General features: G+C 37.0%; 1 protein-coding gene across 1 annotated transcript in view; it reads right to left on the reverse strand.

The window, feature by feature from the left end:
• The window catches only part of LOC140142733 (uncharacterized), a 71,191-nt gene that overhangs the window by 36,291 nt on the left and 12,749 nt on the right, over positions 1–22,151 (reverse strand). The window contains 4 exon segments of the mRNA XM_072164726.1: positions 6,136–7,281; positions 9,308–9,496; positions 9,499–9,952; positions 9,954–10,959. Of these exon segments, the coding sequence (XP_072020827.1) occupies positions 6,136–7,281; positions 9,308–9,496; positions 9,499–9,952; positions 9,954–10,895 (2,731 nt within the window). The 5' untranslated portion in view covers positions 10,896–10,959.

Consider the following 22,151-nt stretch of genomic DNA (forward strand, 5'->3'; position numbering starts at 1 on the left):
CTCACATATGGTACAGTATTATGCATTATGGCAGTTACAACTTTGCACACAGCGAGCAGACTCAGCTAGTATATCCCCATGCCGCGCATAGCATCACTCCACAAGATACTCATGTACAGTATTACCAATTTATCTCAAGAACCACTGAACCAATACTAGTCACATTTGTACTCATTTCAATGCATTTTTCTTGTCTATCCATCCCACATGGGAACAACAATTATTCTAAATCAGAATTTTTCAGAAAATATGTAAATATTTTTTTTAAATTGGCATTTCTACACATGAACAGAAGGTTAATTTTAGCATTAGTATTATTAACCAACACAGACTTCGGCATTTTTTGACTCACTGAACATAATACCAAATTACCTACGGAGCAAGAAAGGAAGTCTTCAACGGCCATGTTGGATGTCGATTTACCACGGCTCGCAAGACAAGGCACTTTTAAAGCACTCATACAAAAATTATTACTTGGAATGTAGAATTATAATTACGATGAATCCTCAGATAATTACGTTAGCGATATGAATTGATTGCATTTAGGTTGTTTGGATGGTTGGCATTCTAATAATTTTTTTGTTTTTATTAATTCACATGCAGGCTTTATGGAATGAAGAAAATGAGATTAACAGCTGGTTGTGTAGATGGCACAAATAGATTCAAATTATCAAATTATTGAGGCCGGTGAAAGTATATTCAACCAAATAAGAATAAATAAATAATCTACTCTTTACTTGAGTTGAGGTACAAATAAACTGAATTCCAAGAAGGCAAGACTTTCCATATTTTCTGACTTGAAAACAATGTTAACCTTTTACTTTATAATCTTGCTAGCCCAATTTTCAATCATACAACATTATACCTGTACCGTATAATTCCATTGGGGGGGAGTGGGGGGTCTCACTGATGAGTATTTTTTTCCCTACCCAACTCTGTATAAAGGTTAACATTAAATTTTGCAGCGAAAAATTTTTTTCCCCCCAAACGCAGCAAAATTCTGCCTGACCCTAACTCCCTAGCCCACCAATAATATCTAACGGTGCATCCCTAAGCCTTGCATCCACTGAAAGAGAAATCTTATCCACTTTATTCCCCCCCCCAAAAAAAATCCATATTGGGCTATTCCAGTTGAAATCCATACACCCCTATCAAAAACATGACCTTAATCTCCCACACAAGGGGAGTGTAGATTGCAAATGGAGCAACCCATTCTGGTAGCCCCATTTGAAATTCACACTCCCTGTATGGCAAATTGAGGACATGTCTTCTATAGGGAGTATGGATTTCAATTGGAATTGTCCATTTCACGTATCTGATACAATTGTATTAAGTAGTCCTTTGACCTTTTTGAGTATTTTCCAGTTTGTTTACCAGCTACATTTTATAAATTGCTCAAGCATGTTCCGTTGTGAAGGGATGTGGGAAGAACTCAATGCGTTAAGTACTGGTTTGTAAGAGGCAATTTGGCGCCGCAATCTCTCTCGCCGATATGCTTAGAATTATTAAGATGGGATTACATGGACATACAAGCCTTCGCATTTTAATTACATTTTATGTAATGCCTCACAGTTGTGTGCATGTGCAGACAAAACAATTAATTACAAACAATTATGAAGGTTCTTTTAATTATTTCTTTCTATTCATGAAATTGGTTTAAGATTCATTTAGACACTCAGAATGCAAACAGCAACTCACTTTGAATCTATGTTTGCCGGTCGCATAGCGAAATACCGTAAAACCCCGTCTACAAGCATATATAGTGTTTTTTATAAAAGCTTAATTAATTCGAAGCAAGCGTTAAAATACCAATACAATAGATCGGTCTTAAAATAATACTTGTTTGTATATGCTTGGATCCGTAATTTATTTGCTCAAACTCCATAATGGCGACTGGATTAATGTAGCTTTCATCAGAAGCACACTATATGCTTGTAGACGGGGTTTTACGGTAATCTGGAAGTACATTTTAAAAGTGGCCTCCATGATTAACACACAAACATGGCAGAGCCCGTACTCTCTGATTCTACCTCATTACATATACCACATACAGTGGCAGTGCCATAGGGGGGGCATGGGGTGGGAAAATGCCACCACAATCAGAACTCTTACTCCCCCTGTTGCCCCCCTCAGTAAAAATGAAAAAATACCACTTTTTGCAGCAATTTTGCACACAATTTGTTGATTTTGCCCCTGAAATTCACTTTTCCCCCATGCCCCCGGAAAAAAATCCTGACACCGCCACTACTGACCACGTCCACATATAAATACCAAATCTGAAATGGGATTTACATATGATATACATTATTTCAGTTTACAATATATATCATAAATAAATTTATTTTAATTTTGATGCATTTGCTTTCTTAAACAGCATTCATTCATCTATAAGCAAGATTCCTTATAGGATAGATGACATGGTGTTTAATGTGCTATTTATTTAAAGTTTACCGCAGAATTAAGGTATGGTCTTAGCCCAGTGATTCTTTCACCATTAAATGTAGGCCACCAGAGTTTATTTCTGTGTTGCATTGATCTATTCTAAGCCCAATCTCAATTTAGTGGTTATAGGTTCAGAAACTCGCATTAATAAATGTTGAAAGATGGACACCTAGCTATGTTAACTCTATGGACTTAGTAATGTATCCAATATACATACATGTATGTATACCCGCATCACACAAATACACATTGGGACACTGATTTCATGAGTTGGCAACTTGGTACAGCAGCTCGGAGCGAGCGCATAGCTCTCGAACTCTCTGAGTCACTGTGCAATTAAGATTTTGCGCACATATAGTTCAGAGGACATTTTGGATAGAAAATACATTATTGTAAACCAGATTCAAGAATTACTGAACAAATTTTATTATTTGCATTCATTTTTCACAGATATTTCTATAAATGTCTAAAATGTTGGTGGCTTACTTTTTCTCGCTTGTTTTATCTCTGTACCCAGGGGGTAACAATAAACTATTCTTTGTTAGTTTTCTGCATGCAATGGGCTATTTTATTCACAAGGTTGTCACTTTTTCAACACCGATGTTGAGTCGCTCAGGTTGAAGAGTGCAAATGGCCAAAATATTATCATTAATAAAATGTGCACAGATGTATAATAGACTAGAAATTGACCAGTTTTATCTTGGTTAAAGCATGATCATGATTTGTTCTTTTTTATATATAATAAATTTTTAAAAATCATTTTTTTGGCCCAATTGGGTGTAAAACAACTCATGGCAACTCTTGATTTAAGCACAACCCTTTCCTGAAGGAAATCAGTATCTGACAGCAACTTCCTTATTGCTAGTCTATAATTAATTCCTCAATTAGGTATTGACCAATCAGGATGCTCCATTACTGGGATGGGTTTATATATTAACCAATCAAATGTATCGTACCTTGAAAGTCTGCAGCTAGGGTTTTGGTCGTCTTATAGTGTTGAACTTTGAAAAACACTAATCTTTTTTACAGGTTTGGGCTTTGTAACTATATTGAATTTAGTTTTTGTCAATTTTGGGTTATAACAATGTTCCCTACTTTTTCAAAATGCTATGAATGTCTAGCTAAATAAGCAAGATTTCATCCTCAAGCAGTTATTTTACAAGTCTATGGAGGATAAAAATGCAATTTTGGGTATGTAGCCATAGTAACAATAACATATGCTGCAAAGCAAAATTTGCATTCAACAATTCAATAATAATTATTGCTCCTATATTAATCCACCATAATTCACATAAATTAATTATTCTGTGTCTGTCCAACTTCAGATTGGTGCGAAAACTACTGTCTGATTTTATCTTTTAAAGTAAGACTAGTTGAAAATAAAATTGCATGTGAATTTCAAACATTTTCAAATGAAATATCTACAAGCTCAGCATACAAATTATTGGCAACAAAAAAAAGCTTTCTAAATTTAGCAAAGTTCCAGGCCATTTGAATTCAGTGTATTATGTACAAAATATTATCTGCAAATTTGCAATTGTCTCACTGCTTCCTGTGAAGTTCAATGCCTGATTTGGATGAGTTACAATAGTTGCATGGGTCACTGAAATTAGTCCTGAGGAATGAGACAAACAGGTAAAAAAAGGTCAAACTTCTTTCGGTCAGATGAATGTTTAGTTGTCAATTTGAAGTTTTATCAAGCGTTCGACGTTCGTTCCTATTACAAGTGGTGTGATCAGATCCACAGCATTTTTCCCATTTTTCTTCATCAAAACTGCGATTTTGGTATTGGAAGAAAGCTCATGTTTTCTCACTACGACCCCAGTAAAATTTAATGCCCAAGATATATGTCAGTTTATGGTGTGAACAAAAACATGGTGATTTGTGGTAACCACAACTAGAAGCGTACATACTGGATGCTTCTCATATCAAAACCACCGGAGTCATACAACTCAAAATTTGGAAACATGTTTTAATGGCAGGCCTCAATGTAAGTTAGAAAACAGAACATGAAAAAGTTGGGCCACACCCTTTTTCATCAAAGACTGAAAACTGAAAATGCACAAAAACAGATGAAATTGGCGTAAAATAGCTCAACTTGGGCTGAAAATAGAAGAAACACATACATTTGAGCAACCAAAAATGCTGAAATTCACTAAAAAGTTTCAGGTTTGATCATTTCAAACTTAATAGCATGAAAACAAATACTGAATCAAACAGGACTTAATTTGTGACTCTGATCAGGGACCTTGTATGGAGGGACTGGAAACGCCTTCCATCCATATGCGAGTTGCTGGTTTACAAATTATCCTCAGTTGAGCAAGCATGAATAATACGTTGATCAATAGACCCTAGTACGAATCCAAGCACAGTTACAACACTGCGCTTGGCTTGTCTTGTACATTGCGAAATGAGCCTACATGTTTGCTAGTATAATGACAGATTCTAGAAATGCCAACATAAATCTTCAAAGATCATCATCTTAAGAATTATTTCAGTATCGAAATCAGTAGGAATACCAAGCGTACGGTGTACACATTCCAGAAAAAATATAATTTTGTTTGTTCTAGCATTCTGTATCTCCACAAAATTATCACATTTTGTCTCCAAAATCCTATGTAAATGATTCTCCATGCTACACAGAAATTATTTTCGACAAAGGATAGACATTTTACACAATTTGTCATAACTTAAAAGATATTGGAATACTTGATGCGTTTTTTGATATTTTGTAGAGCAACATGAGTAAATAATAAAATTCAAACTCGGCGCAACTCGCATACAATCGAAGGTCGTGAAAGATAATCTGATAACAATACATGTAGCTTGACAATAGCTATCAATAATCCCGTTTTCAGTCCCTTCATACACGGTCCCTGCTCTGATATATTATAGGTAATAATTATAAAGACTTGCATCTTCATCAAACAAGACATCATTATAAATAATATAAATTTACAATCAAATTGCAATCATAGTTGATACATCATTAAGTCATAGCTACAAAATGTATACAAAGCATGCGTGTTAACAAATAAACATAATTTAATAAATTATTTGATCAGAGTTATTCACATGCCCTACAAGGCAAGTTCCATGAGTTATAAAAATTATATACTGTCGGTACCCTGGCTCCCTCGACCCATTTTACCAAACAGAGTCACTTCTCAATACCCTGACTGTATGTGGTATTCGCTGCCGTAGTGCACGTTAGTAACCATTGGTTACTGGTTCAAGCCTGGGCTCATACACTTGTCCGAATTATGATATACCATAGGGTTTGTGTTGTGATCATTTCGATTAGTGGTTCGTAACAAAGAAAGCGTGAGCCAGTTGACGTAGCAAAGGTCATATTCTAACGTGCACTACACCAGCAAATATTAGCAAGAAGAGAAGATGCTTTTGTGATTCAAACTCAGGTGTGTTTAACCAAGTCTTGCAAAGATTTACTCATAAAAACACAACAAAAATTCTAATAAATTTTAGCATGTGAATAACACTTTGTAAATCATACAAAATCATGCATGGACTATACCAACTTCCACATTCCACACAGGCATAAAACAAAACTAAAAAGAACAAAATCTCCATGCAGAAAATATAAACCATAGGACAACAGAAAGCCATAATAAAGAATATTTCCATGCACAACAAATAACCATGCCAACAAACAAAAACCACTAAAAATCCCACCTTTTCGCCTCTTGTACTCTGCATCCACAACATGAATTGGTTTCAAGGGCCTGTGACGAATGTATTTAACATCCGATCCATCGGTGATATTCTCAATCCTCACCAGCCTGCGGGGGCGCTGGTCATCGCTGAACACAGCTTCGCACGTAACGCGACTCGGTTTCACCCTGTTACAGTCCACGAGCCACGTTTTCACTTTGGGTTCGTATTTGACGCTCCTCACGTTTTGCAATGTTCTGATAGGATCTTTATGTAACGACAGGAAAGTTTTCGATCTCGGCCTCGACCACGGTGAATTTTCCGAAAAGTATTGTCCCATTTCGCTGTAACCGTTTACAGACTGACACAATCCGTTTTCTGCTAACATCGATTCAAAAGAGTCACATTTTGTCAACAATTTCCTCCTAGACATCAAGTCGTGAAGATTCTCGTGACTTTGAAGGTCCGAAACTTGACATCCGACACTGTTCTTTTCAACTTCCACAACTTTTTGCTGATGATGCGCAGTCTGCGCCCATGTTGTCACTGGCTGTGGACCGTTCGTGGATACAACATTTTCTTCTTCAATTCTATGCCATAAGTCTTTTAAAGAAACCGTAGCCCCAATGGTGGCGCTTCGTACTCTATACCAACTAGGAGTTGAGTCCATTTCCGTTAGGCATCCCACATCATCCTGGGTAGGCGTTGAAGATGGGGATTTACAAGGAACGGCGCTCATTTGCTTGAAAGTAGTCGTATTTGTCGATGTTGACTCAGCCGGCGCTTCACATGGCTGATGGTAACATTCAGGAAAATCGGACCATGACACGCACCTCGTTTTGGGTGGCTGACTCTCAGGAGGCGTCGGTCGTGGACTGGGATTGTGAATCCTGAATTCCATATCGAAGCTGTTATTTGATAGAGTTTCGTCCAGATCATCGTCGGTGAAATTGGCGTTGATGTCCATGCTTGGACTGTACTGTCTTAGAGGTCTCTGTTGGGGTGTCAATGACTGATGAGGATAGAAGAGGTCTTGGGATGATGATGATGCTGGTATTGGTATCAATGGTGCGGGTAAAGAGGCCTGTTTCTGCATGCCAAATCTGGTGAAGGTTCCAGATGCAGAACTGATGGCTGTGTTGGTGGTTTGAGACTGACCCCACGATGCTATAACGAAAGAAGGGATGGGTGCACATATGATATGAATAAAAATTCTGTAATAAAAGTTTTAATATCATAAAATATGATTGCGATGCGGATGTTTGAAATGAATTAATTAACACTTATTAGTTTATTACTAACATGTTTAATGCTCCAATCATGTAACTTGTAGAAAACATGGAAATGTAGTATGCTTCATACAATATAGGGCCCCGGCCTATAAAATATATTTTTAAACAAGCAAGTATGTACATGACTGATTGCCACATTATTTCAGCTCTAGTCTATATTTTAAAAAGTATGATTTGTATTTTTAAAAAGTATGATTGCTTTTTAGGATAAAATAAATAGCTGTTCATAGTAGAATTAAAATTTTTAAAAAAATCTTCCTGAAACATCTTTTCATTAACATCTGTAATATCATTATGACATCGCAAGCACATAGTTACATGACAGAGTGGATGGGCTATTCCTGAAATCCACCCCCCCCCCTCACGGAAGACATGACCTTACAATGTAATCTTAACACCTTGGTCTGGGGCGGACATTTTAAAAATGAATTTAGGAGAGCAGCAACGGCATCACTTCCATTACATTCCAGATGTTAAATCTACATCATATGCAAAATTCTAGGAAATTTGCACGAGTCCGTTTTATTTTAGGGCCATTTGTCTATAACTGGTCTTTACATGTAGCCCTATGGAGAGAGTGTCCATTGAGGGCGCTATAACCCCCCACTTTTAGGAACAAAAATGTGATTTTAAAAAACCGGACTGCTGCGAATTTTCTAAAATTGTCAAAGTATGTAGTATGAACATGTAGAAATATAATCAAGTAGCTGCCCTACCTGCTCTTCTCCCAAAAATAAAAAGTCCTATACCTCAATGATAATGAAACCTAGGTGTCTTCCATACAGAGGACTGTGTAGATTTCAAAAGAGGTTATCTGAATGGGTTACTCCATTTGAAATCTACACCGTATGGGTGATTTAAAGCCCTATACGATTTTCATCAAATTTTACTTTTGTTATTCCTTACCCAAAATGCTGAAATAATACTAGTAATAACTGCTCTGGGCTAGGAAGGCTTTCTGAGTTTCTGTCCATTTTAAGCTTAAATATTAAATAACAAGGGAAAGTAAAAGAAGCTCCACTGGCTATTTTGGTACATGGAGTTCTATGGCGGACATAAAGTCATAATTATGACTTTATTTCAAAATCGCTCTGTTGAACTACTAATTCTAACACAACAAATTTGGTCGATTCCATTTAAGTGTAAGTTGGGACATGTGTAAACATTACAAATATGCCAAATAATCAGGTTTGAAAAAAAAAAATTCACATTATAACATCGTACATTATGGCTGTAAGTTCATATTTTCCATAGGGGGTGCATGGATTTCATCTGGAATAGCCCTTTCACTCTGTCATGTAGCTATGTACAAGTCAAACTAAATGTAGCAACAACTGCTATTTTCAAACCATTTTTCCCTCTTTTCATGTCATAAGCCTCAAGTGCTTATCTTTGTCAACAGGAAATAGGCTGTCTGAACATTTGAGCTTCTGTCAACTTGTATGAAATTACTCTCATACTCAAGAGTTCCATAACGCACATGCATTATGTACAACCATGCAACTCTGAAAACTCTCCATGACTGTTTAGAATGCTAGGTCAAAAGGGTGGAGTCTGAACTTCAGCATAAAGATGAGGTATTTATTTATTTATGGCAGGGTTGGCAATCCATGGTAAAAATGATGACAATCAGTGAAAAGTGTTACATCGCTGTAATATTTTTACTCTGTGAGTCAATGCGCATTTCATTGGATACAGCTTCAAATCGTAAGTGTTTTTGCTAAAAAACATTGGCCTTCCTTCACAAGCAAAGATTTATGTGCAAGCGAAACAGCTGCCTTGACACGTTTACAATACTGACTCGACAAGAGTAAAAATACCATCGCAACTTGTAATTAAATTTCAGTCCAAATTTCAATATGTTGTACAAATTTATCGAAAAAAAGACATAAAATACTTACTAGTTCTAGTCATCTCTGGTTGTTGGCTCTCAATTGGCAAACCATCGGCTCCAAAGCCTTCAGGTGCGCTAATAGTTCTCGTCACCCCACGCATTAGGCTTCCAACTCCCGGCTGCGACTGATCCGGCGTTTATGGCGTCGGCCTACTTGCTGGCTTCGTTATAAACCTCAGCTGAATCGGCAAGGAGGCGGTCTTTTTGGTGTGTTCGCATCAGGGGTTGATGCATCGATGCTTTCTGATTTTTCACTATTCTTCTTCTCTTGATTAGCAACCAGCTCACTCCAGTGTGTTGGTTTTATTGTGAGTGTCTGCGGAGCCTGAATAACATCCGCTTTCTTTCTCGTTTTAGCAAGCTGTGCAAAAGTAGTAACTTTCTGTCCTTCGCTACAGTCTACCGCCTCGCAGTTTGACTGTTTGGATGGTAGACTTGTACAGAGTCTTGAATCATACATCCCTGAGCTTTCCATTGCCTCGTTCTGTTCATTGTCAGAATGCACGCCTTCTAGTACTCGTTGTTGCCTCTCTGAAAGTGCTTTTTGCAATTTAGGAGAGGCTTGATTAAACATCTCTAGTGGCGTCAAACTCGGAGCATCGTTCTCGTCTGCCTCGCTTTCTCCGCCTCCTTCTTCGTCCTTCTCGATCATCACGGGCGGCTTCAAAACTTTTGTACAAAAGATCGTAACTTTCGGGACTAGAGGACAAGTCTGATTTGTGGACTGAAGGGATGCTAAAATTGGAAGAATTTGTGCTGGATGGCCGGCTAGAGTCATCTCGGTCCGTATCCTGGCTATATCTTCTATAAAGTCTTGAGCTAGAGGATTCTGTACTTGTACAAGAATCCTGATCGCACGAAGACAACATGTTTAACGTTCTTAGACTAGTTCTACTTTTCAAGTAAGCTTCAAAATCTCGGCTTTCTAAGCTACTGTATAAATCTTCCAAAGCATCACGTTTTCTTGATTTCTGCTTCTTCTTCTTCGATGATGTTGAGCTATGTTCAACATTATCATCATCTGGGGTTTCAAATTTAAGGGATTCTACTAAATTACTACATGTTCTCTGAATCTCTTCCGTTAATAACGCTTTCTCGCGATGAACAGGACACGCTGGACTGATGTTCTCGCCACACGAACATTCTTCTCCGTCGTCATTCGTTTCTGCCTTTTCCGAATCAACAGTCCCATCCTGCGACTCTATATAGTTGTCGTTTAAGCTATCTAAACTAATCGAAGAATTCCCCTTTTTTAATCCGCATGTGGAATCCCATGTTAGCGGCTTTGTCAGGTCCAGAATATCATTGTTCATCTCCATACATTCTCCCGTATATAAAATCGGCGGTTCCTCGGTGCTGTTGAACGTGGCTGCCAAATCGGCTGGTGGCGATGATATTCCCTCATCTTGAAACTCGCTGAGCATGTCCGATAAGGCGAGGTTTTTTAGCCGCCGCGGGCTGCAAGCCCTCCTCTGCATCGTGACGGTGTCTTTGTTATTTACCCCAATGGGAGAGCATCGATTTGTGCATATCTGATCATCCTCTTCTTCGCCGGTTATGACTTGATGTGTAGCTTTGCCACTCATAGAGGGCATGACTTTGGTCCAATCAACGAGGCTGTGATTAGTCTGGTCTACATGTTTGGTTTATCTCTGCAACCTGGAATTTGGCAGAAAACAAATTTAGATCATGATTAAAATCTGCAACTAGTAAACACTTCCTGAGAAAATCTCAAAATTTGATTTTACTTTTATTGACTCGAGGAAGGTTAACAGACTATAAACATGCTCAAGTAAATCAGCTGTCCTTTTAAAATGGGCGAATCCATTAAGTCCACACTCCCCCCTGCGGAAGTTATGAGAAATATCTTCCACAGGGGGAGTGTGAATTATAATGGAATTAACACATCAACCAACTCCGTATTTAAAACTCATCCTCCATCTGTGGAAGATTCAGGTTGAATCTTCCTTAGAGGATGCATGAAATTCAAATGGTGTTGCCTAATGTGTTCATTCCATTTGAAATTCATACTCCCCCTGTGGAGGATATTTCTTATATCTTCCACAGGGGGAATGTGAATTTTAATTGGAATAGCCCAATTGATCTCTTCATACTTCCATCATTATCAGTTCGATCACTGGCAGCTGTAAAGCATTGGTAATGATGTATGTCCTATGGTCACAGCTATGAGAAATATTTCCATGTGTAAATACCAGACAATAAGGTTAAGGTTATAGTGCAGTTGAATTAAAGTTAAATATGTTGTTGCTGAAATACATACAACTGCATGATGCAATTATATAAGGTTACAAAGAAATCAAAAGAGGGCATGGATCAGTTTGGTAACAAAACTACATGTAGGGACTTATCCAGGGGTGTAGCCAGCTTTCTTAGTCGGGGAGGTTGGAGGGGCAAAATACAAATTTTTGTAGCAAAGACAAAAAAATTCCCGGTTTGCATCATTTTGAGTTGACAGGATATATTACCAGTGGGTATTATACATAGGACAATGTGCAATATGCGCATACACTTTTTGGCCCATGATCGGGATGAATTTTGGTGAAAAATTGGCTCTTTGCACCTTTTCTTTTTCTTTTATTTTTTTGTCGGAGGGGCATTTCCTTTTTCATTTTTTATCGGAGGGCACTCTGCCCCCCCCCCACCTCTGCCCCCACTGTGGCTATGCTACTGGTCTCATCAATATTTTGGTTTGTTGGTTTCTTTAGTGAAGATCACATTTTCATTTATGAGTGTGCAGGGTGTCGTCATGTTGCTTCTAGTGCATTAATACATTTTCTACAGTCCATGATTAAAATCTAGGGGATTTCCATCCCTTTTTTATTTTAATGAAATGCAAATTCATCCATGTGGCTTTATTTAAAAACAGCGAAACTTATTTGTTACATACATACTTATTTGTTGTTTTTGCTTGTAATTATGATTAATTTCACAACCAGAATACTTGTTCCTAATTGTGATTTCATATCCAATGGTATTCTATGCTTTATCCCACATGAAGCATGTCAATATCCGTGACATATGTGTGAATGATTTAATTAAAAAGTATTTAGTTGGAAACCGCAACGATTATCACTTTTATCATGATTCACCAATAGGTCCAGTTGTAGCAAAGCTGGATTGGAAATCATGAATATCTAACAGACACCTTGTTCTTTACAACAGCATCAGTGAACATGTTACACATGAATTTCATTTAAATGAGTCAAAACTCATTAAGATTCATTGAAGCAGTAATATCAATTAGTAATTAATTAATTACAAATAATGTACAATCACAAACCGAAAATGACATGAATGGTATGTTTCTAAATACTTCTAGGGCAGAGTGGGTGTATAACCTGCTTGTCTTAGGCTGAGTAAAAAATAAAACATGTTTCTCGCCCCCTTCCACTTCCTTTTTTGAGGTCGCTTCAATTTTTTTTAAATTCATGCAGTTATAACTTTAAAAAAAATGTCTAGGAAGTTGAGGTACTTTCTATACTATAGCCACAAGCCACACTTCTGTACGGTTCTATGATTAGAGGACTTAACTACCAGAACAATAAAATAAAAAAAGGCCTCCGTTTTTCAGCCATTATGCTAAATACATGGTATTTACACCATTTTCGATAAAAAATAAAAAGTCTCTCCTCCTCCTTTTTTTTGTTGAAAACCCAGACAAGAAACATGTTTTTATTTTTACTTGGCCTTACAGATAAAAATTATTTGTAAGTAAGGGTTCCACATTCTACATTTTCCTAATTTTCATTTTTTTTAATGTTCTGTGGTTTGTCCAGTGTCCACTACAAATATAATAGATAATTCCAAACCCTATTTACATTTGGGCAGTACACCTCATCGCATACCTAAATATGAAAGACCCTTTCTCCCTTCTCCCTACCCCCATCCCACCCCATATTCACATGAAATGTTAGGTCTATGGACCAACAAGTAATTTCAAATGTGTACTTTTAGGGCCTACATGTATATATATTTTTTGTCAATTACAATGTCGTAAAGTTAATTGTAGATAGAGCCATGTAAATCCTACAGTAGCCCTTCTCAGGTCTTCTTCACTGACATCCAAATACTCCGGCAGCTGAATACACAGCATACTAAAGATAGATGGTGTATTTATTTTCACATACTAAATGCACAGAACTGAGCTATGATGATTCATCAGGCCGATAGTTTTGCTATTAGCATGTTATATAAATACAGAGGCCTGAAATTATGTCAGGGGCAAACTATACATGTATGTAAAACACTATGGCAGGTATATTGCATATATTGGAATATATGATTATTTCTACTGGTCGGTATTTAATACCAGTAGATTTAGAAAACAACATCCTAAAAAGTTCAGGGACAGTATGACTTATCAAGCTCTAGTTTTGGTATACATGTACATGCCTAATGATGTGTAGCATGCTTTAATTAAACAGAGGTACAATAAATGCTAGCGAATTGTTTTAGGGGTAAATAGTAATTTTCATTTCTAACTTTTTTCTTCTGGTAATTTCAGGAGAAATATGCAGTCTCATAAAGGGCAAAAAAATACATAAACAGGATCTTTTTATTTCTTCCTTTATTTTCCTTGCTTTCTACCACAGACCTTCAACATTTCTATTCCACTTAAAAATGTTTTATTAAACTTGTGCTCATTTTACATAAACTTAGTACAATTTTTACACAGAACCTGTACTTATTTTTGTTTGATTCACACATTTTGAAAAGCCTAAGAAGTATTATACTCAACATATTACATATTTGTACGCCCCTTGTGGGTTTTTAAGAACAAAATAAAGAAACGAATATACCGTAATACAAACTTGAATCTGCTTTCTATTTACAGTGTCACTTCTAAACGGCTCTTTCATTTCAAGCACCAAGTCCTAGCCAGTATGTATGTGAAAGTGCAACAAATTTCCGTTAATCACTGCATTGTTTTTTTTAAAGACATTTCTTGTTATCTTTGCAGACTTCTTAAAAATGATAAGCATTATGTTTCAATGCTCCTATGGCGCTGGTATGATAATAAGTTCTAACCAAACCCCGCAGGTGAGCTTTACCTGTCTTCATATATGGGTATGGTTCTGACTGGTGAGTCATATTGGTACCTCAATCTCCTACTAGCTACATTGTCACCTCATTAACATGATTATTTCCGTACTAAATTACCGTAATTTCCAAGCATTTGTGACCCGCTCTGCTCCACTATAACAATTTTGGAATAAAGGTCTTAAGATAAGAAACTAAATATCTTCTGTTTTCTCATTCATTTTTGCCATCAATGCTGATAAGATATCTCAAATTTTGTTCGCATCACAATTAATATTAATGATAAATAAAATGCGCACTGTAATGCTTAGGCCAAAAAAAGCATTGATAAAATCAAGACGATTTGCAAAAAAAAAAAAATACGGGCATTTTTTTTTATTTCAAAATTGTTTAAAAACTTTTTTCCGGAAAAATTTGCATCACAATTTATTAATATTAATGATAAATATCAAGACATAAAATATGCACTGTAATTTGCACATGAGGTATTGAGAGCGGCCTTTAAGAGTATTACCATGAAAATGCAATGTTTTGCACTTATTTTGTCAAAAGTAAGGCTCCTGACAATTTGAATCAAGAACATGCATGGCTTTCAATATAGTCATGACAGTTACATTTACAGATAGATAGATGTGAATACACTATGGTTGTCTATTTATACATTTTTTAAATCAATACATTTTCACCTAAAAACCTATTTTCATCAAGTGTCCTACTTTTCCCCATCCTATATCAAATTTAAAAATGCTTTAAGGTAGTATGAACGGCTACGGTGTCATGCTCAGATTTGCTTGAAAATGATACAGAATGTGGAGATGGGTGAGAAAAAACTCACCTGCCAATTTTTAATTTTTTCCAAAAGAGCGTTTTTGACTTATGTAATTTTTTGTGATTGGAAAACCCCATAGACTTTACACACGGCATGTTTTTGGCGTGTTGCCAAGTTCTTCAAATCAGCTTAATTTTTGAAAACAAGTAATTTGTTTAAATGTGATTTTCTCTCCTTTATACCCACTGCATAAATCTGGTTTTTAATTTATTTTATTGCAAAAATGCTACTTAATAAAGGACAGCAATTTTTTCCAAGATATTGGCCTTAACAAAGGAGATATAAAATGGTAATGTTAGTACTTTTTCTAGAAACACTAAATTACCTTAATTCTAGAATTTTTTTGGAGCTAACTATAGGTCCAATTTCAACAAACAAGGTGTCATATGAAAGGTAATCAAATTTAGAAAATTCTCTCGCCAGCTTTTTTTAATTAAGTGTTTCTATTTTAAGTTATAGGTGTTTCTAAATTTCCCTAAAATCAAAAATTTAAAAATTAATTTTCTACAAAATTAAACACTTTATCTCAAAAAGCTGGCGAGAGAATTTAGATATTAAGCTTATACACCATCCCTGAAAGTTTGGAACCATAGCACACTCCATGTTGGCAAAAAAAATTATAATGTGGAAAAATTTAGGTAATTTTCAAAAAATAAAGAAATGCATAAGAAATGGTAAAATTTTTATGAAACTCTAAAAATAGGTGGAGTGAAGACTTATCTTTAGTTTGTTCTAAGTTTTAAATTAATACACTATTTCAATTTCCTATTGGGGCTATTTTGCTGCAAGCTTGATTGGCCGTTCATACTACCTTAAACATCTAATTTTTTGATACATAAAAAGCATTCAAACACATACATTTTTTCTAGAGATTTATTTTGAGACGTTGGCAGCATCATTATGCTTTTTCTTTCTTTTACCTGTAGGCAAGTTAGTGGCAAAAGTCCATTTTAAATTAAAGAACTTGTCCCAGTGTAAAAACATTATTTTTCTCTGAAAGACTGCAAATATTGAAAAATGTGCATCATTTTATTGAACAAGAGCACCAATGGCGCTGTGGCTCTACGCTTTTTTTGTGGGAAAGCAATTGTTCTTGGAGTCGAATGCGCAACAGGTTGGTAGCTGTATGGAAAGGTTGGGTAGGTCGGCCAATTTTTTAAAACCTTCAGTTTGAAAAAATTCCCCACAAATATTCAATACGGTCCTTGAAACTCGATGGGGGGTCAATCTTCCTCCGCCGCATTAGTATTTTTTTTGTCAGCATTACTATTAGTTGCAAAATCTGAAAATAATTCATTATTGTGCAAATTACTACTGAACCAGCAAGAATAATTTGTTCTGCAAAATTTTAAAATCCCCTTTTTTTAGTATTTTTAGTTTTCAACAACTATAGAAAGCCTTGGCAACTATTAGAATTCATCTAAATTGACCTCAGACGACCCCAAAATGACCTCCCAAAAATTTGGCTCTAAATGGTGACCTCAGATGACCCCGAAATGACCTTCCAAAAATTTGACTTCAAATGTTGACTGTACCCACCAAGTTTCATGCCCATACGACAGTTTTTAGTAATGTGACCTCAGGTGACCCCTGGCTGACTCGAAATGAGCTTCCAAAATTTGACTCTAAATGTTGACTGTACGCACCAAGTTTCATGCACATACAACAGTTTTTAGTAATTTGACCTCAGATGCCCCCTGGATGACCCCAAAATACCCTCCCAAAAATTTGGTTCTAAATGTTGACTGTAGTGTACCCACCAAGTTTCATGCCCATACGACAGTTTTTGCTAATTTGACTTCAGATGACCCCTGGATGACCTCTGGTGACCGTGACCCACTAACCAATTGATACAAACTTGTTCTGTACGACCCCACAAAATTAGGCTCCAAATGTTGGCCGTACCCACCAATGCCCATACGACATTTTTAGCAATTTTACCTCAGATGACCCCTGGGTGACACCGGTTGATCCTGAAATGACCTTCCAAAATTTGACTCCAAATGTTGACTGTACCCACCAAGTTTCATGCCCATATGACAGTTTTTGCTAATTTTACCTCAGATGACCCTGGATGACCTCAGGTGTCCTTGACCCACTAACCAATACAAACTTGTTCTGCCTGGGGTCAAGATGCACCCATCAAGTTCGAGGAACATGCGACCCCACAAAATTTGGCTCCAAATGTTGACTGTATCCAGTTTTTTAGTCATATGACCTCAGATGACCCCTGGGTGACCCCAAAATGACCTTCCCAAAATTTTGATTCCAAATGTTGACTGTACCCACCAAGTTTCATGTCCATACGACAGTTTTTAGTAATTTGACCTCAGATGACCCCAAAATGACCTTCCCAAAATTTGACTCCAAATGTTGACTGTACCCACCAAGTTTCATGCCCATACGACAGTGTTTAGTAATTTGACCTCAGATGACCCCTAGGTGACCCCGGATGACCTCAAAAATGCCCTTCCCAAAATTTGACTCCAAAGGTTGACTGTACCCACCTAGTTTCATGCCCATACGACAATTTTTAGTATCTTCCCACAATTTGACTTTAAATGTTGACTGTACCCACCAAGTTTCATGCCCATACAAGTTTTTAGTAATTTGACCTCAGATGACCCCTGGGTGACCCCGGATGACCTTCCCAAAATTTGACTCCAAATGTTGACTGTAACCAGTTTCATGCCCCTACAACAGTTTTTGCAAATTTGACCTCAGATGACCCCTGGATGACCTCAGGTGACCTTGACCCGCTAACCAATACAAACTTATGCTGGGGTCAAGATGCACCTAGTACCAGGGATCTATACGCCCGTCTATACGATGATTTTGTTTCTTGGGTGGATCACCGCATTTTACACATAAAATACACGTAACCCACACACAACGCAATTGAATAACAGACCGGTACTGCACAGTGCCGCTGGTTACCAGTTGTTCTCATTTATGTAATCAGCAATTGGAGCCTACAAAATCTGGTGCATTTATAGTGTACGGTACTAACATGTGATATCGGGAATTGACACAAATTTTACGGTAACAAAATCAGTCATAGGCCTACCCAGAAAGGATAAAATTCGAAGTGAGAAAATATTGTATGTGACATGGTGTACTAAAGATGCATCCACCCACCAAGTTTGAGGAACATGCTTCCCCTACTATAACTATGCTACTATTGCTAGTCTGAGGTGCTCTGACGAAAACACTCCGATCGCCATGCAATCTAAGTTTTGTAGGCCAGTGGGACAACGGAATCACTACGTGAACGAGCTACTACTACAATAGTCTCTGAGAAAAGAGGCAGACACAGACAAACAAACAGATAGTGAATTAAATAGTGATGATCAGTTGAGTTGTAGCAACTACAAATTTCGAACGTTTGTCAGGGGTCAAACCCCCACCATTTATATTTCCCCCACTCTTTTTTTTTATCAAAAATTGATCCCCCACCCTTATGCAGTGTTTGTGACCAAAGCTTACAGCATTACTTATCAAATTCGGAAGACTGAACATCGTCGGCGCTATCGCCGTTTCATACAGTCACTTCCGGGTCCATTTTAGCACTATCTGCGCCATCAATCCATTTCAGAATCCGAATTGATGCAGAATTTATCCTCATCTATCAAACACTCGTGATTTTCTTATTCATCTGAAACATTTGCGACATATTAAATGTTGGCAAAACTGCATCACTGCAACTGCATCGAAAAGATACGACTTTAGATTGTTTATCATAAACACATGGGCAAATTGTAAAGGGCTGAGATACCTGTGAGATCCTGAATTCATGAAAACGTCAGTCTATACTCTACTACGGCCGCTGTGGTTCGGATCGCTCCACTTCTAGTGTGAGCGAGCGGGCCAAAGCGGCTGATGTAGAGACTGAAAATTATATTCATTCATAAAACTCACGGCACGTCGATTCTTCTACGGGTGACGTCGTATGAATTGAAAACATCAGCAAATTAATTTTTGACATTTTCTTTCCAGATTTATGAAGAAAATATGAATGTTTTTCAACAGATCATCAAATTACTTTATTATATTTTTTTTTCAATTGGTAGCGTTACCCACACGCTTTATAATTATAAATTGCGCTTTTTAGAAACCCACCCTTTATTCTGCAAAATTGTAATTTTTACAGATTTTCAGAATTCCCAACCCACGCTGTAGAAAGCGGTGCCAGACAAACAATGATAATGAATAGCCAGATGTGACCTTCGCTGTCGAGACGTTGTTTTCAGGGTTGTCAAACCCGCGATTTGGTAACCCAATTAGGTGACTTTTGAAGATTTTCCCGGGACAATTTCCTGCCCCATAGAATGCAAAGGTAAAGAAAAAAAATTGGGCGACTTTTTTCGATTATTTGACCTGCGATTCGGGCTGAATTTTTTGGCAACCCTGGTTATTTAGCGTTAATTTACCTAAATTACTACGCCGCTGGTCTCTAAATATTTTGAAGTGTTGTCCCATGGTAACAAAACTCCCGAGAACTCAATAAACAATCTGGACAAAGGAATCATCCAATCACGTTTCTGTCCATGTGAGATCACCGCAAAAATTCATGATAAAGGTCACTTTCCCAAAGAAAAATAGTGCAATCCGTCAATTCCCGCCATGATCTCACAACTTAAATTACTCAGACCAAAATAATCTCTAGCGCATACAGGGAACCAAGCAAAAGCGATAGAAATGACTTGTTTCTCATGACGACTTTTGACTTTTCTCACTTCAAAATAAGTACTTTCCCCACCCCAAATTCACTTCTAAAGGAGTGCAATCGATTGCTAAATAACTAAGCAAACCTTGGAACGTAATTTCAAAGCCAAATATCATAAACAAAAGAAACCTTAGCATAAAAAGCAAGAGCAAGTGGCCAAAATATGTAGCAAAAATACAGTCCTCACTGACTGCAATGACTCAGGCTCACCTAGCTACGCTAAGAGCCAAAAATGTGTTTACTACAAAAAATATAAAGGGACGACTGATAGTGATCAAGAACAGCCTGAAATTTGGGGGTTATGCTTACCAAGCGCTGTTGGCAATGGCACTTATCGGCTTATCTATACTATTCAAGTACTCCACCCCTCCCATCCCAGGAAATGTGGGGAAATGATGGGATCCTGTATGGGATGGGCATTTCCTTGACCCCTGCATGGTGATCCCTGGTAGGCATTACATTCCCTGACAACTCATTGTTTATATCTACCATCCAAATCCCCCTAGTGGTAGGGTCGGCAGATTATACAATATTACAAAAAGCTGCAAGCGCCCCTTACCCCAAAAGCGCACCAACCTTACAATCCCCATCAGTGCCCCACATGTCCCAGAATAGGACGTGGAGGAAGTACTTGAACAGTGTATTATGTACACAATGGGAAGTGATGCCCCCTTCCTCTTCATCACATTCATTTATCAACACAACAAATGTAACACTGTCAAGTTTTCATCTCGGTTACATGAACGCATTACTGAGATTGTAATGTTATCACCCTCTCATTAAGTCCCAGACAATTAATTAATTCTTTATTATGTAGTAGCAGACATACATGGTATTTGTAAATGTCACAGCGTTGAGTAATCATGCTGCTTTTCACATTTGTCAAAATTAGAAATGTTACAGTCCATCTCTTTTATGCAGACTTCTTTTATACAAAGGATCTTCAAAAGGAAAACATATTTTTCATGCTTTGACACCTTCTTTTCATGTTCGGTGCCACAGGGAGGGGGTATGGGGGCATTTGCATGGGGGACAAATGACAATTTCCTTTGAGATCTTGCTCCCCAACAAAAACAAAATTTACAATTTTTGCATCAATTTTGTAGAAATTTCATGACTTTTTAACCCCTGAACCCCCCCCCCCCAAACACTTTTTTGGTGCCGGGTTATGGTGCGGCCATTGTTTATGTTAAACTCAGAAGCATTGGAAGTGCCTGTCTTTATTGTGTACATTATTATGCATGGCAACAAAAAATCATGCTTTACACACCCAGATTTTATGTTTTAGGGTGTGTTTTTTTGGTCAAAGTGGAATGATTTTTTTTGACAATGACAAATTTGAATTTCTAAACTTCTCTTTACTTTAAAGTAACCATATCATTTTCTAAACTGCTATACAATCATGTATATGGTCGAATCCAACCAAAAGTGTCCACGGGCCAAAAATAAAAGTCTGAAATAAAAATGTCTCCACAATTTTTTCCTTTTGCCCATTGATTGATGACATATTGGCCTTATAGGAACCAAAAGTGCCATTACTAATCTTGAAAAATAAATCCAGGACGTGTGATAGTAAATGTGATATCAAAACCCAATGTTACCTACGAATACCACTAGGATGCTTTCACTATCGCAATACTAATCAACCTAAAACAAATGGAATATTCCCATTAACGCTTTTTTCGTGTAATGTAGACCACAGGGTGTCAGGAAAATGCTAGCTCAACCAGAAAATATTTGTTTTATTTTTATAACGCGATCAATATGATCTTTGTCAATTTATGCTAGTTTATTTTTGAAAATGAAGTTTAGGTCAGTTTCTGTATTTTATTTATCAAATGAGTATGAATCAATTTACACATTGTATAGCGCGAGTAGGATATATGTTTTCAAGAATATTAGGAATTATACGCATACACCTAACGCTTTATACAATGAAAAGGTGAAGAAACCCGGTATTCAGTAGGTAACATGAACGATTTAACAATATCTATATTGAGTTTAGAGGTTTAAATTTGGCTATTATGGTAATGAATTAATAAAATGGTAGTTTTAGATCTCTTTCAGATGGTACGTCCAAATGAATAAATGCTATTACCTTAGATCAAAATTTTTGATGCTTTTAGCAAGATTTTGACCACTTCATTTTGATATACAAGTAGTTAATCAGCAATTTTACATAATAAATAATTGTTGAATGAATCCGTATATGGGTAATAATAGTGTCCTGGGGTA

Source organism: Amphiura filiformis, chromosome 20 (genome assembly GCF_039555335.1).
Source record: "Amphiura filiformis chromosome 20, Afil_fr2py, whole genome shotgun sequence".
NCBI classification, from domain to species: Eukaryota; Metazoa; Echinodermata; class Ophiuroidea; order Amphilepidida; family Amphiuridae; genus Amphiura; species Amphiura filiformis.